This window comes from Dromiciops gliroides, chromosome 6 (genome assembly GCF_019393635.1).
Source record: "Dromiciops gliroides isolate mDroGli1 chromosome 6, mDroGli1.pri, whole genome shotgun sequence".
Taxonomy (NCBI): Eukaryota; Metazoa; Chordata; class Mammalia; order Microbiotheria; family Microbiotheriidae; genus Dromiciops; species Dromiciops gliroides.
In genome coordinates, this window is record NC_057866.1 from 7,859,852 (window position 1) to 7,874,196 (window position 14,345).

At 59.2% G+C, this 14,345-nt stretch overlaps 1 protein-coding gene across 1 annotated transcript; it reads left to right on the plus strand.

Annotated features, from left to right (window-relative positions):
- Window positions 1–3,643: 3,643 nt before the first annotated feature.
- CLCF1 (cardiotrophin like cytokine factor 1) lies at window positions 3,644–13,335 on the plus strand. Its single transcript, XM_043972840.1, has 3 exons — window positions 3,644–3,715; window positions 10,787–10,953; window positions 12,575–13,335. Exons 1-3 carry the CDS (start codon window positions 3,700–3,702, stop codon window positions 13,067–13,069), a joined length of 678 nt encoding a protein of 225 aa, XP_043828775.1. The 5' UTR covers window positions 3,644–3,699; the 3' UTR covers window positions 13,070–13,335.
- Window positions 13,336–14,345: the final 1,010 nt, after the last annotated feature.

Here is a 14,345-nt window from a genome sequence, read left to right on the forward strand (position 1 = left end):
CTACGAGGTAATTAAGAGGAATCCCAGTGAGTTGGAGGGGAGAGCCTGGGAAGCCTGCCCCTTGTGGAGGGACCCAGAGAGCCCAGCCCACCTCAAGGCCATCACTGGGGAAGTGGCTACCAGGAGGAAGTCGGCCTGGCAGCCTTGGCTTTTTGCAGAATTATTTCTGCTAACTTGAAGTTCAGCTTGGTTGCTTTGCTGAAGAAATGCAAATGTCAAAGTGCAAATGTAACAACTTTTAAAATTGTGAAATCTTTTAAATTCATTGTTTTAATTTTTTCCCCCTCTCTACTCCAGTGTCTTGGAGCAAAGCCCCATGACCCCACCCGAGTTACAGATTGGATCTCCTCACTGCTGCACACACCTTCATCTCCCCAACACAAAAACAGAGGGCCTTCTTGCCCTTCATCCTCTCCAGGGAGTGCTCCCTTCTCTCATCCTTCCCTACAAGGCCCAGTGCAAATTACTCCTCCCCGGTGAAGTCTTCCATGACCAATCCAGACCACAGAGATGTTGTCTTTCTTTAAGACTTAATCCTTGGGGGCAGCTAGATGGTGCAGTGGATAGAGCACCGGCCCTGGATTCAGGAGTACCTGAGTTCAAATCCGGCCTCAGACACTTAACACTTGCTAGCTGTGTGACCCTGGGGAAGTAGCTTAACCCCAATTGCCTCACTAAAAAAAAAAAAAAAAGACTTAATCCTTGGCCCTGGGCACTCACTGCCTGCTATGACTGTCTCCCCAACTAGACTGGTAAGCTCCCTGCAGGTAGGGACCTTTCCCTGTGCATTCAGGGAGTGAAGGAAAAGCACAAAAGTGAATTAGGAGAAGAGGCAGACAGAGAGGTGGGCTCGGAGATGTTGCATGTGAGGTTGGGCCTCTAGAGAGCAGCAAAGGGTGGAGACCCCTTACAGGCATCCCTAGGGAGGAGCCCAGCTGCTCACTCCCCTATATCCCCCTCTAGGTCTTTTCCAGGGGGATGTCTCACAGCTCCTAAGCACAGATGACTTCCTGGGGACCCCCGAGGTGAATACTTGGAAAGGAGGGATAGTGCTATTACCCTCCTTAGTGTCACACCTCCTTTCTCTCTTCTTCCTCTCTCATCTATCCCTCCTTGTCCTCCTCAGTCTCAATCATCTTCTCCCCTCTCCGTCTCTTTCTCCCCTCTCATTCTCTCCTTTCATCCTCTCTCCATCACCCTCTCTTCTCTCTTTTTCTCTCTGTTCTCTCCCCTCTCCCCCTCCTCATTCCCTGCCTCTCTCCCCCTCTCCTATTCCTCTTTTCTTTCTTCTTCTTTCTCCTTCCCTTTCTGTTCCAGGGCTGCTTTCTCCCTGACTCAGCAAGGTGCTTTGTAAGGTGCTGAGGGGGCTCAGGCAAATCCAAACCACATTGCCTAAAAAACTCCTAGCAAGAGAAGAAAGGCTGCAGACTCAGGAAAGGAGGGAGGCCAAGTGAGCCGAGCTGAGCAGGTCCTCTTCCTCCCCCACCCCAATGGGCAGCTCCTGGGCTTTCTTCCTGGCCCCACTAGCACCAATCAGCTCTCCTGACATTTCTCTCCTTGGCCTCAGCAAGGACGACGGGAGGTGGCCCAGGGTGACGGACAGATATCAGGGAAGCTCCGAAGCCCAGATGGGGTTGGAAGGGTAGGAACTGGGGGCTCCTTCCCTTCTCCCTCAGGGACAAGCTTGATCCCAACAGCTAATTGATGTCCCTGGAAAGCTTGCTGCCCCCAGCCTCAGGCCAGCCCTTTCTCTCCTTGTTTAGAAAAAAGAGAGAGCAAAAAATCCAACAACAAAGTCTGTCCCACTCCAGTGAGGTAATTGAAAACAAACTTCCCCCCTCCTCAGCTCCTAGCCTGCAAAAGAGGGAAGAGCAGTGCTGGGAAGGCAGTTGTGGCCTGCAATCAGTTCCCATCCTTGGACTGGGCTGGCCTGGCCATGGGGAGCTGGGGGGCTCTGGCCGGGGAGAGGGGAGTGTCAACCTCAGCCCCGTGGGCGCTGGCTTCTCTGGGAGGGGAATGTCTGACTATTGCTGAGGGTGGGGGGTCCTCTTCCCCCAAGTCTGCCTCCAGCTGCAGCTCTGCTATCCCACATTCCCCCTGCACCGCCCCCCCCCCCCAGCTCAGAACAAAACAATGTCATAGGCCCTGGGCTCTGAGGCATCACTAAGGACCAAATGACCCTCTCACCAACAAGAATTTTATCAAGCCCCTGGGGTCCCAAGGCTCTGAGGGACCAGCTGGGGGCTCTTCCTGTATTCTCTTTTTGGCAGCCTTTGTGAAGAGGGGAACAGGGAAAAGGAGAGACACAGAGATGAAGAGAGACAGACAGAGAGACACACAGAGAGACAGAGAGACAGACACAGAAAGAGACAGAGATAGAGTCGCACAGAGACCCAGAGAAAGGGCCTCCAGAGAGGGACTCTAGGCTTCTGGGTCCCTAGGTCTTCAGCTCATCCCATTCCCTGTCTCCAGAAGGAAGAGAGCTAGCAGTGAAAGCGACTCCTCCTCTCCCCCAAGCCCCAAAGGAAGGAGAATGCCAAATGTCTCTATACTTTATAGGGCAGCATTTCCCCAAAGGGGGAAGTTCCTTCAGTCTGCCGGTCCTCCTGTCTTGAATGGGGAGAGTTACCGCTGAGTCACCCACAGAAACCTCTTGTGTTGAAACTGGTCCTGTGCCTCGTGCTGATTAATGAATTACAAATCTCCCCTCCCCACATACTCAGGCTGACATTAAGAACAAGAATGACAAACTTTGTGAACTTGCGGGGGGGGGGAAAGGCCAGCGCCAAGTGCTCTCGTCTCTGAGCTGGTGCCCTGGCACGCCGTGCCGAGCCCTCTCCGAGAGGGGGAAGGGGGGGTAACCTACGCCACTTAGTCACCTGCTGCACCGAAGGCCCCAGCCCGAGCTTGGAGAATGGGGCAAGCGACGGGACAATGGGGAGGCATAGGGACGAGAGAGAAGGCGGGGGTGGGGGTTGCTGCCCAGACAAAGGGAGGCAGGAAAAACCCCATCACTTGTTGGGAGGCCAGCTCATTGGCACGGGGTGGGGGGCGGGAATGTGTCACTACATTGACTTGGGAGGGGGCAGTCAGAGATGAAGGCATGGGCTGGGAATGGGGCAGAAGGAGATGGGCAGTTAGGGGGGCTAGCTCAGGGGCACCTTAAGGTAGAGACAGGCAGCGGGGCAGGGGTCGAGCGGACAGCAAGCGCTTTAGGGCGCCCAAGCGAGAAAGGGACCTACTCGGCACCCCCTCCCTTCTCTTCCTCCCTAGTGTTTGCAGACTGTCTATTGCCCTCCCTCCTCCAACTCCCCCTCCCCCCGGAGGCCCAGGGTGGTATCGCAGCCTCGCCTCACCTCACCCCCCCACCGCCCCCCCCACTCGATGCTGTGGGAGAGAGAGAAGCCCTCCCCTCCCTCCCTCTCCCCCCTCCCCTCCCTCCCTCTCCCCCCTCCTCCCCCCACTCCCGGGGAGGGCCGCTACAATTTGTGGTTACAGCCTTACACGTCAGAAAAGAAAAAAAAAAGTTTGCAGAATGTCCCACACCGAAAAAAAAAATCCGAAACCCAGAGAAAAAAACCTGCGAGTGGGCTTGGCGGATGGGATTAGTAAGGCTTCGCCAGAGCCGCGGCTCTCCCTCCCACTCCGCCAGCCTCCGGGAGAGGAGCCGCGCCCGGCCCCTGCCCGGCCCCCAGCCCCATGGACCTCCGAGCAGGTAGGAAGGAGCCGGGCCCCCCCATCTCCTCCGCCCCCGCCGCCTCCGTCTTCTTCCCGGGGGACCCCGAGGCCGGGGCCAAGCCCCCCACCTCCTCTGCTCCCCCTCCCCGCCTCGAGATCCGCTTCCCGGTCCTCCCCCCGAGGGACCCCGAGGCCGGGGCCAAGACCCCCCACCTCCTTTGCTCCCCCTCCTGCCTCGAGATCCGCTTCCCCTTCTCTCCCTCTGGGGGACCCTGAAGCTGAGGCCAAGCCCCCCACCTCCTCTGCTTCCCCTCCCGCCTCGAGATCCGCTTCCCTGTCCTGCCCCCACCCCACCCCCGGGGGATCCTGAGGCCGGGACTGGCCTCCGGGAGCTGCCCCCCATCAGCTCCGGTGGGGACCATGGCATTCCGAGAGTCCGCGTCTCGGCGGGGCGGGGAGGTGGGAAGAGAGACAGAGCCCGGGACAGACGGCCGGCCGAACGGACGGCCGGCGGACGGACGGACGGACGGACGGACTCGGAGGGAAGAAGCGGCTACCCGCACAAAGGAGAGAGGAGCCGACTCTGAGAAAGGGAGCCCGCGTTAGACACGCAGAGAGCCCCGGACGGAGCAGGAGGAGCCCGAGCAAGTCGAGGGCGGGGAGAGACCGCCACCCTCGGAGCCCCAGACCGAGACCCAGGCAGGAACCGAGACAGAGACGGGGGACCGAGAGACCAAGGCAGAGACAGACAGAGACAGGGACAGAGACCGAGACAGAGACAGGGGAGACTCAGGACTCGCAAGAGACGCGAGCGAGCGAGCGAGCGAGGGAGCGAGCGGGAGGGAGAGAAGGGGAGAGAAGGGAAGAGGGGGAGTTGGAGAGAGGAAGAGGGAGGGGAAGGGGAGAGGGGGGAGCCCGAGACAGGGCCGGAGGGAGGGAGACAGCAGGGAGGGAGGGAAGAGAGGGGGAGGCCAACACCTCGCTCGGACTCCGCCGCTCTCCCTTGTCCCCCCCCACCCCACCCCCCCTGCCGCCGCCGCCGCCGCTGCGCCCACCCTGGGGAGCCGGGCTGGGCTGGGCCGGGCCGCTAGGACTCGGCGCCTCTTCTCCGGGCCAGGACGCGCGCGGAGCTGGGCGCAGCCCCGGTTGGACCCCACGATGCTCCCCGTGGCCGGGGAGCCGGCAGGTAAGGGGGAGCCGGGCCGGGCTGAGGGGGCCAGAGCGGATGCAGACTGAACGGGCTGCCCGGCCGTCCCCGCCCCCGGCCCCCGCGGACTCAGGCCGGCCCGGCTCGGCTCGGCCCAGCCCCGTCTTGGCCTGGGAGTGATTAGTGAAGGGGGCGGGGGCGGCCCAGCCGGACCCGGGCAGGAAAAAGCCCGTCACGGGCCGGGGGAGCGGCCGGCGGGAGACTTTCCGCTTTGCGGCCAAGGGAGTTAGTTAGTCCTCAGCCCCGGGGGAGGGCAGGGGAGGGGAGGGGAGGGAACCGCTCTGTTTCGGCCGCGCCTGGAGGTGGGAACTCGCCACGGGAGGGGGAAAGGGCATCTCACGGCTCGAGAGACTCCGTCTGTACCCCTGACCCCGCCCCCGCCTCTGGGAAGGGAGAAGCTCCCAGGAGTAAGTGGGGGGGGGGAGTGGGGGCGGGGCCGGGGGCTTAGGGGCCACACAGGGGGAAGGAGGCGCCGCGGGGGGAAGGGGGCAGGAAGAGCAAGGTCACTGCTTTGGGGTTCGGACGGAGAAAGTAGAACCATCAGAAGCACCCCCCGCCAGCACCTCATTTCCCCATCCCTCGAGTTTTCTAACCTCCCCCCCCCCCCGGGACGCCCAGAAAACTTTCCCCAAGAACTCCCTAGTCAACGCACATAAGTATCTCCCTGACCTTCCCCGCCCCCCGCCCTCAGCCTTCTAGTGCCTCCCACACAGCTGGCCTCCACCCCAGCCCCTGAGTGTTCTTCCTCTCCCAGCTCGCAGACCCCCGTGTGATTCCCAAAATTCTCCAGGTCAGAAAATTTCGCCCTCTGCCCCCCCACCCCTGCACGCCTTCACTGACTAATTCCCACGGAGGCCCCTCCCCTTCGCTGGGCCCCCTCCCTCAAAGCCCCAAGAGTCCCACCTAAACCTAGCACCCTTCTCCTCAAACGGACTGTTAGTTTCTCCCTCTGGTGGGGAAGGGAAAGGGGGATGTATGGCTGGGGCTAGCCATCGGTTGGAAAAACGGGGCACCTTAGAGAGATGGGGCCGGCTGGGCCGCCCCCAGAAGAGCAGGAGACACCGAGATGCTGCACGGCAGGCATTCCAATGGCGGTGCCTAGTACAGCCGGTGCCCTTCGACAGGCGGGGGACCGTCAGAGCTAACAATGGAGATGTTCGCCAAGTTCCGAGTGCTAGCGGCCGGAGGCCTTTCCGGCCCCCAGCCCAGCCCCACCTATGGCCTACCCCTAGGGAGGGCCTAGCTCCATGGTTCTGGGTCGCTGGCCCGCCGGCTCTGGCGCGTGGAGCTGAACCTTCCACCCCGCCCCTAATTCTTGCCATTCACAAGCACCTCTCCCACACACCAGGCATCCTCTCCATTCACTGCTCGTAGCCATTCCTCCGCAGAATCCCACTGTCCTCTTCACACTCACTCTCCCTTTCTCATTCCCATCACTGCGAGGGGCGGCCCGCTAGGGCACTGCCTCGGCACTGCGTCCTTTCCTCGGGACTCTCCCGGTCTCTCCTGCCCCTTCTGGGGGGCCGAACCACCTCTCCACACATGTAACTGTGCTTCACACTCGGCCATCCTTAATGCAGACCGAAAGTGCCCTTGTTCATTTCCTCTCCACCGCTCATTCTCCTGGGCCAAGGACTTGTCCCCCTTCCTCCCCTCTGATGAGGACACCCCCTGACCTCTTTACTAAGATCATGGAAAGAGAAGGGGAAGAAGCTTCAGAAGAGAGGTGGGGAGAAGGGAGGAAAGGCAGGGGAAGGGGCCATCTGCCTGGCGCCCCCTTGGCCTTCAGTCAAAGGTGGTGGATGGAGGGAAGGGGGTGAGTGCCCTGTTTGGGATCAGATGGTCTGCATTTACAGCCTAGCTCTTCTACTGCCTAGGGAAGTCAAGTGGTCTCCTCAGGTCTCAGTTTCTTCCTCTGTAAAATGAAGGGGTGGGGACTAGGTAACCCTTTCCATGCCGTTTCCTGCTCTTCATGAATCAGGGATCGCCAGAACCTTAAAAGAGCCTCCCTTGGCCACCTCAGGTCACTTGGTTATGCCCAGCACTTGTCTGGGAGTCCCCCAGTAGGGTCCTTTGCTTGGAGCCCAAATTTTTAATGGGTGCAAAGGAATCCTCCAGCCCACCCTAAATGCCTTATGTGGGAAGCCTCTGTCCCCATTGGGATGAGCAGCTGCAGATCTCTGATGGTGCAAAGGCCCCAGGGCCAGCTTTTCTCCCCATCCCTGACCTGCAGGGCATATGGGGGCCTCCAAGCTCCCCCCAAACACACTGGGTGAGGTCAGGCTGAGGGCCGCAGGCCAGGGACTGAGGGGGCTGCTGGCCCAAGGCTTGTGTACACGTGTGTGCCTGCGTGTGCAGCCGTGTGGGGTGGCCGTGCGCTTGCGTGGGCTGTGTGGATGTGCTCGGGGCCCTCCATTCCCAGGGCCCAGGGATCTGGATGGAATTAGGGGCCTGGCCGGGTGGGGGCCAGGGTGGGGGTTGAGGAAAGGGGGGCTCCAGCAGGAAACCTGAGCTGGCTCATTAGCTCCTCACGTGCTCAGCTGGATTTATAAACACAGCGAGGAGACGGATGTAAACAATCAGGCGGCAGCAGCCAGAGGCAGGGCTGGGGAGGGGAACCAGAGCTGGGGGAGGGGAGGGGGGCTCTTGGACCACCGCCCCCTGGTTAGACGGCCAAGGCCCCCGACCCCAGAGAGCAGGGTCTTCCCCCACCCCCCTCTCCGAGGATGCTCTGAAGAGGGTCCCCAGGCTCCATCACACACAGCGGGAAGGCCTAGGGCTAGCAGGTTCTGTTCTCAGGAGCAAGGCTTCCCGGCTTCCCAGGCCTAGCCTTGGCAACACAGGTATTCTTTCCCCTCTCAACATTCCGTCCTTTGGACTTTGAGATGGAGAGAAGAGGCCTCGTTTGGAGCCAGCCCCCAGAACCGTGGGAGCTGGGGGAGGGCCGAGCCTCCCTTCCCATCCTCTCCCTCTAGATTCCCTTCTCCCTGGTTTTCTCCATCGGATCCCTCTGCTCCTCCCACCCCCCCCCCCCAGCAGTGACACAGTTACCTCAGAACTGAAATATTCCTGGAAACACCGGCCTCATCTGGTTAATTTCATGAGCCGTTTTCTGCCCAGATGAGGAGGTTCTTGCTTATTCAAAGGCATCTCCCCTTGTGTGTGTGTGTGTGGGGAGGTTCCCTGAGGGATGCCCCATAGGACCAGGGTCAGCACCTTGAAGCTGGGGGATCCTGGAGAAAAGGGCTCCATGTGTGAGGGTGGCCTGAGGCTGGGTCACCCCTTTAGGACAGTGAGTCCAGCTCTACAGGGGGGGCAGGGAAGCCTGTGCTTTTCAGCTTTCAAACAAGGATATACTGGAAATCTGGGCCAAGCCTCTCACTTTGCAGATGAAGAAACTGAGGGACTGAGAAGTTGCATGACTTAGCTGAGCCCACAGGCTAGTTGGGAACAGAGGCAGCATTCTGGGCCCAGCCTTCTGACTCCAAGCCCAGTGTTCCTGTATTGTGCTGTTAAGAAAAACGTTTTCTGGGGGCAGCTAGGTGGCCCAGTGGATAGAGCACCGGCCCTGGAGTCAGGAGGACCTGAGTTCAAATCCGGCCTCAGACACTGAACACTTACTAGCTGTGTGACCCTGGGCAAGTCACTTAACCCCCATTGCCTCACAAAAACAAAAACAAAAAAGAAAAACGTTTTCTGGGGCAGCCAGGTGGTGCAGTGGATGGAGCACTGGCCCTGGAGTCAGGAGTGCCTGAGTTCAGATCCGGCTTCAGACACTGAACACTTGCTGGCTGTGTGACCCTGGGCAAGTCACTTGGCCCCAATTGCCTCACTAAAAAAAAAAAAAAAAAGAAAGAAAAACGTTTTCTAAGCAATGGAAACAGACTGGCTCAGGAAGCAGCAGGGAGGCCCATCTGGGAAGGTTGGGATGCCTCTTGGGGATACTGTGGAGGGCTGGGCCCCCAGGGCCCTTCCAGTTGGGGAATTCAGCAGTGGGAGAAGGTGATGTGGCTGGCAGCTGCAAGAGCACAAGCAGCAGAAGTTACAGGAGGCAAAGGGAAAGAAGGGAAATGTGACCAGGATCCCTGCATAAGCAGGGTCTCTCCCCCAATGTTCCCTTGCCTGTAGACAAGGCCCTGCCCCAAAGACCAAAGTCCTGAGATTGTCACTACGGTCTCTGTCCCATGATGCACCTCTTCCCTCCCCATAACAGCTCTTCTGAGGATCAAGGCAGGCACCTGAGGGGGAGCCCCTGGTACCCCACCTAATCCACACTAGTGATGACGGTCAACGGTATTGTTCTTGTGGCTACAAAGTGACTGCATTTCCACATAAGGAGACCTCCTCTAGACAGAGGAGGTATAGGCTGAGCAAATGCTGTTATTGACATTCCAGAAATGAGGAAACGGAAGCTTAAGAGGAAGAGAAGTTACTTATCCAAGGTCTTGCAAACTTTAAGGGGCAAAGTTGGGCCTGAGAGGCAGGTCCTCCAGTAGCAAGCCCAGAGCTCTTTCCACTTCCATTCTGAGTCTGTAAACACAGCCCAACCCTAACTGGAAGACCATCTTGCCTCAAACCCAGTTTATCCCAAGCTGACCACAGCTCCATACTTGTCTGGCCCCGTCCTAACCACAAAGCTATCCTAAGGACTATGCCCCAAGTCCAACCCAACCGCTGATTCTGAGCCACTTCCATCTTCCTCCTAACCCCAAGCCTTAAAAGAAATCTAAGCTACTCGCTGCCCTAACTTTACCCACGCCTAACCCTGACCCAACCACCAACTTGAATCCTGTATCAACCCCAAACCAGCGCTAATCCAGTCCAAACACATAAGAGCCCCACGAAGCCGGGGCTTCTTCATTCTTGTTCTTCGATATGACTCAGCCCAATCAAAATAGGTTAGTCGATCATGTGTCTTGACCAGAGCATGCTCCTAGGAAACTCAACCTCACCCCCCAGAGCCTGCAACCCTTGGGGAGAATGCCGAGGACTTGGCCCGTGCCACCACTGGTCCCCACCCTGGCAAACACCAGGCCCGGAGCACTGGTCAGCACCTCTGCCTCAGACTCCAGCCTCAGGCCGAACCTTTCCTATCGCAGACCCCGATTCCGAATGGGCATTGGATGTGCCGGGTGACAGCCTTCAACCCGCTGTAGGCCATAGCCTCGAACCCAGCTAAGTTCCAGAACCCGAGCCCACAGCCCCCATGAGGGCTCCGCATCTCCACACACCCATCTCCCCATCTGTAGCCTAACCCTTGGAAGCCAAAAGCAGGAGCCCTTTGACCTAAATGCAGCTTCTCAGTCGGCTGCTTTCACTTTTCCTCCTGAGTTTAGGTCTCCTTGAAGGCTGCTCCCTCATTCAGCCCCAGAGCAGACTTGGGGGGTCTCCAAGGCCAAGGGCTCGACCCTCCTACCCCTCAAGACCACATGGTACAGAGAGAGAAACTGAGAAAGAGACGGGGTCCAGAAAATGATGAGGACGGAAAGGGAATCCAAGACCTCTGACCCCCAGAGATAAGAGCCCTCCTTGGTCCTCTCCTTAGGGTCTGTCGGAGACACTGACACATGGGCTAATTGAGACACTGACACATTGAGCTAATGCACTGTCATGCGGTCACAAACCAAAGTCTCGAACATGAATGTTTACACAAATAAATGTGCAAGCGTGCATGCGCACACACACATACACACATATACACATACACATGCGTCCGCGCGCGCACACGACCCGGACATGGGCCAGAAAACCCTTCCCATCCCTCCATGCCTCTCCGTCTTCCATCTGGTACCCCCTCCCCTTCCCAGCCAGAGGTGGGGACAGACACCTGAAGGGCTGCCAGCGGCCTCCCCGCCCGCCCTGCCGCCTCAGGCTCGGTCTCCGGCCCTCTTTTGCCTACAGGGGACTCGTGGGGGATGCTGGCTTGTCTGTGCACCGTGCTCTGGCACCTCCCTGCAGTTCCAGCCCTCAACCGAACAGGGGATCCGGGGCCTGGCCCCTCCATCCAGAAAACCTATGACCTCACTCGGTACCTGGAGCACCAGCTCCGCAGCCTGGCTGGGACCTATGTGAGTATCTGGGGGCACCCTGGGCGGGATGGGGGTGGGGAAGGTCTTTCCAGCCCCAGCACCCTCCTGCCCGGCCTTTCTCCTTCTCCTTTTGGCTTCCCCCTCCCTTCCCCATTCCCGGCCCCAGGACTAGGCATGTGGGCAGGACTCGCACCCGCCTTGGCCCACTGCCCCACTGGCTGCCAGCCCAGCAGCCCGCCCCCCTCCCCCTGGGGGCTGGGGAAGTCTCTTCTGTTTACACCGTGTTGTGGTGTCTCTTGCACGGGTGGGGCCCAGGGTGGGGGCGGCCCCCACCTCACACGCCTGTGTCCTGGCTCGCCCCGGCCAGCCTCTGAACACTGGGCCCCTGCAGCCTAGGCCTCCCCTCTGTCTGACCTCCCCCATCCCAGCTGGGCCTGGGGGGGTGTCACATGGTGGGGGGACCAGTGGGGAACCCAGATTGTTGATGGGTACCCCGGGAATTCTTTTGGAGGAGGCAGTTGGAGGAGCCCAGGAGTGGCACCGGGCCTGAGGAGAAGGTGGTGCTGTAGGGAATTGGCCCCCTTTCCCCTTGTTCCTCCCCCACACCCCAAGCCCTGCTGCAGAGCCAGGGAAGGGAAGGGGAGGAGGGCGGAGGGGGAGCTGGCTCAGGCCCCAGGATACACCGAGGAAATTAGTTTGTCTCTGAGCTTGTCAGCGTGTGAACCTCCCCCTGGGCCCTCGCCTGTCCCAAGCCTGGCCCCCCCTCCTCGGCTCGCCCAGCTTAACACCGATTCCCCACCCCCTTCCCCTGGGCCCCCAGACCTACCCCGAAGCTGGCAAATGCTCTGGTCACATCTCATCTCTCCTCCCCCTCCCCCCTCCCCTGGCATCCATGTGGGGAGCTGGGAAAAGGTGCTCTGCTCTCCCCCTCCCCCTGTGCTGGAAAGGCCAGAGACACGGGGGCATCTGGTGGAGACAGATAAGGAGGCACCGAGGGGGGGCGCTGATGCGCTCATCCCCTTCTGTCTTCCTCCCGACAGGCACCAGCCTCCAGAAGGCCCCCCTCTCCCGAAAAACCTTTGCTTGACTCTGCTGCCCCTCTAGCTCCCTTTCGCTGCCAAACTTCTCCAAGGAGGGGTCTACACCCCCTGCCTTCACTTCCTCTCCACCCACTCGCTCCTTAACCCCCTGCGAGTTGATTTCCCCTCCCCTGCCTCCCCTCTCGCTGAGGTCAGCCAGGATCTCCTTCTTGCCCGGGCCCATGGTCTGTGCGGTGCGGCCCGGTGCCCGGAGCCCCCTTCCGGAAGCTTCTCCCTGGGCTCAAGAGCCCTCCTGGGCCTTCTCCCTCCACCAGGAGCTTCCTGTTGCTTCCCATGGTGGATCTTCCTTCCTCCCCACATCCAGGGGCTTTCCCCCAAGACTCAGCCAGTCATTCCACAAACACTGAGCATCTACCGCGTCCAAGTCCCTCTCCTCTCTCTGTTCTCTGCACCGGCCTCCCTGGAGAGCTCCCCCATTGCTAATGTTCTGACTCCAGCCTCTAAGCCGAGGACGTGGAAGGGGCGGAACAGGAAGTGGCTCAGTGTGGGGGGTCACGGGGACAGGTGCCTAGGGGGCATCCCCTCTGAGAGCTGGCCCTACCGCCCTCTCCCTCCCACAGCTGAACTACTTGGGCCCCCCTTTCAACGAGCCGGACTTCAACCCTCCCAGGCTGAGCGCCGAGGCCCTACCCAGCGCCACGGTGAACTTTGACGTGTGGCGAAGCCTCAACGACCGCCTGCGGCTAGCTCAGAACTACCAGGCCTATAGCCACCTGCTCTGCTACCTGCGGGGCCTGGACCGCCATGCAGCCACGGCTGAGCTGCGCCGAAGCCTGGCCCACTTCTGCACCAGCCTGCAGGGCCTGCTGGGTAGCATCGCCGGGGTCATGGCTGCCCTGGGCTACCCGCTGCCCCCCCAAGGGGCCGAGCCTGCCTGGGCCCCTAGCCCTTCCCACAGTGACTTCCTCCAGAAGATGGATGACTTCTGGCTGCTGAAGGAGCTGCAGACCTGGCTCTGGCGCTCGGCCAAAGACTTCAACCGGCTCAAGAAGAAGATGCAGTCCTCGGCGGCCGCGGTCACTCTTCGCCTGGAAGCCCCTGCTTCTGACCTCTGACCTCTGACCTCCCTTCTCAGCCTTCCCCGGGAGGATCCCCCAAGGGCTTCTGGGCTCCCCCTATTCTCATAGAGAGCGATGCAATAAAGCGCCCCTTAGGGAGCCCAGGGCTGGGGTGGGGGGGAAGCAGATAGTCATCAGACTCTGGGCTCCCCACCTTCCCAACCTGGTTGCCGGAAAGCAATGCAATCAGATGAGGAAAGGTGGTGCTCACTGCAGGAAGTGCCTTACAGGGTGAAGCCTCCTGGCTAAACCTACTCTCCCATCTCCTCCATCACATTTCCAATGGGGGAGGGTGGGGGAGGGGGGGCGGGAATTTGGTGACCCAGAGACCAAAGCAGGAAGTGGCAGGAATTCAAAAAAAGAAGTTGGGGTACAAGGCTTGGTCCTGGAGATACCCTCTCACCCAAAGTCAAGGGATGCCAACCACGGTCAAGTGTCAATAACTTTGGCTCCTGTTTCTCCTTGGCACGATGGTGGCCCCCCTGCCCCACCCCGGGCGACAGTCACAGTCACAGAATTTCCTAAAAGTTTACATTGTTGAGGACGGTAGCATTTTGGGGATGAGGAGAGAGCAGCTCCCTTAGGGCCTGCCTCCCCAGCCCCGCCCACTCATGACTCTCAGTTTGTTTGTATTAATATTTATTTATTTGGAGACGTTATTTATTAGACGGTATTTATTGCAGAATTTCTATTCTTGTATTAACAAATAAAATGCTTTCCCCAGAGCCTTCCTCTGTTCTTTGCCTCACCTCATCTCCCCTTTGCCCCAACCATCCTCCATCTTCATTCCTGGTTCCTGGTCCTCTGTTCCAGTTGTCTCTGACTCTTCGTACCCTTATTTAGGTTTTTGGTCTGTTTTTTTTTTTTTTTGGCAAAGGATACTGGACTGGTTCCCCATTTCCTTCTCCAGCTCATTTTACAGATGAGGAAACTGAAGCAAACAGAGTGAAGTGACTTGCCCAGGGTCACACAGCTAGAAAGTGTCTGAGGCCAGATTTGAACTCAGAAAGATAAGTCTTCCCGACTCCAGGCCTGGCACTCTGTGCACTGCACTACCTAGCAGCTCTCCTGGTCCTCTAGGGCTATCTGTAAGTGTTGGGAAACCATCCAGGGCTCAAGAAACTTGGGGTGGCAAGGGAGAGGAAGGAAAGAAATCCTGAGGTTGGGGAGATGGGGCTGGAATCCCCTTCCTGTGTCCATTCGATTAAATGCATATTCATTAAGCATCACCCTGGTGCAGAGCACTGTACTAGGTGCAGAGCACTGTACCAGG

Bases quoted from the DNA above. Each gene is read 5' to 3' on its own strand.
- CLCF1 (XM_043972840.1), top strand. The intron at 10,954-12,574 runs GTGAGTATCTGG...TCCCTCCCACAG, and splicing joins GCAGCCTGGCTGGGACCTAT to CTGAACTACTTGGGCCCCCC.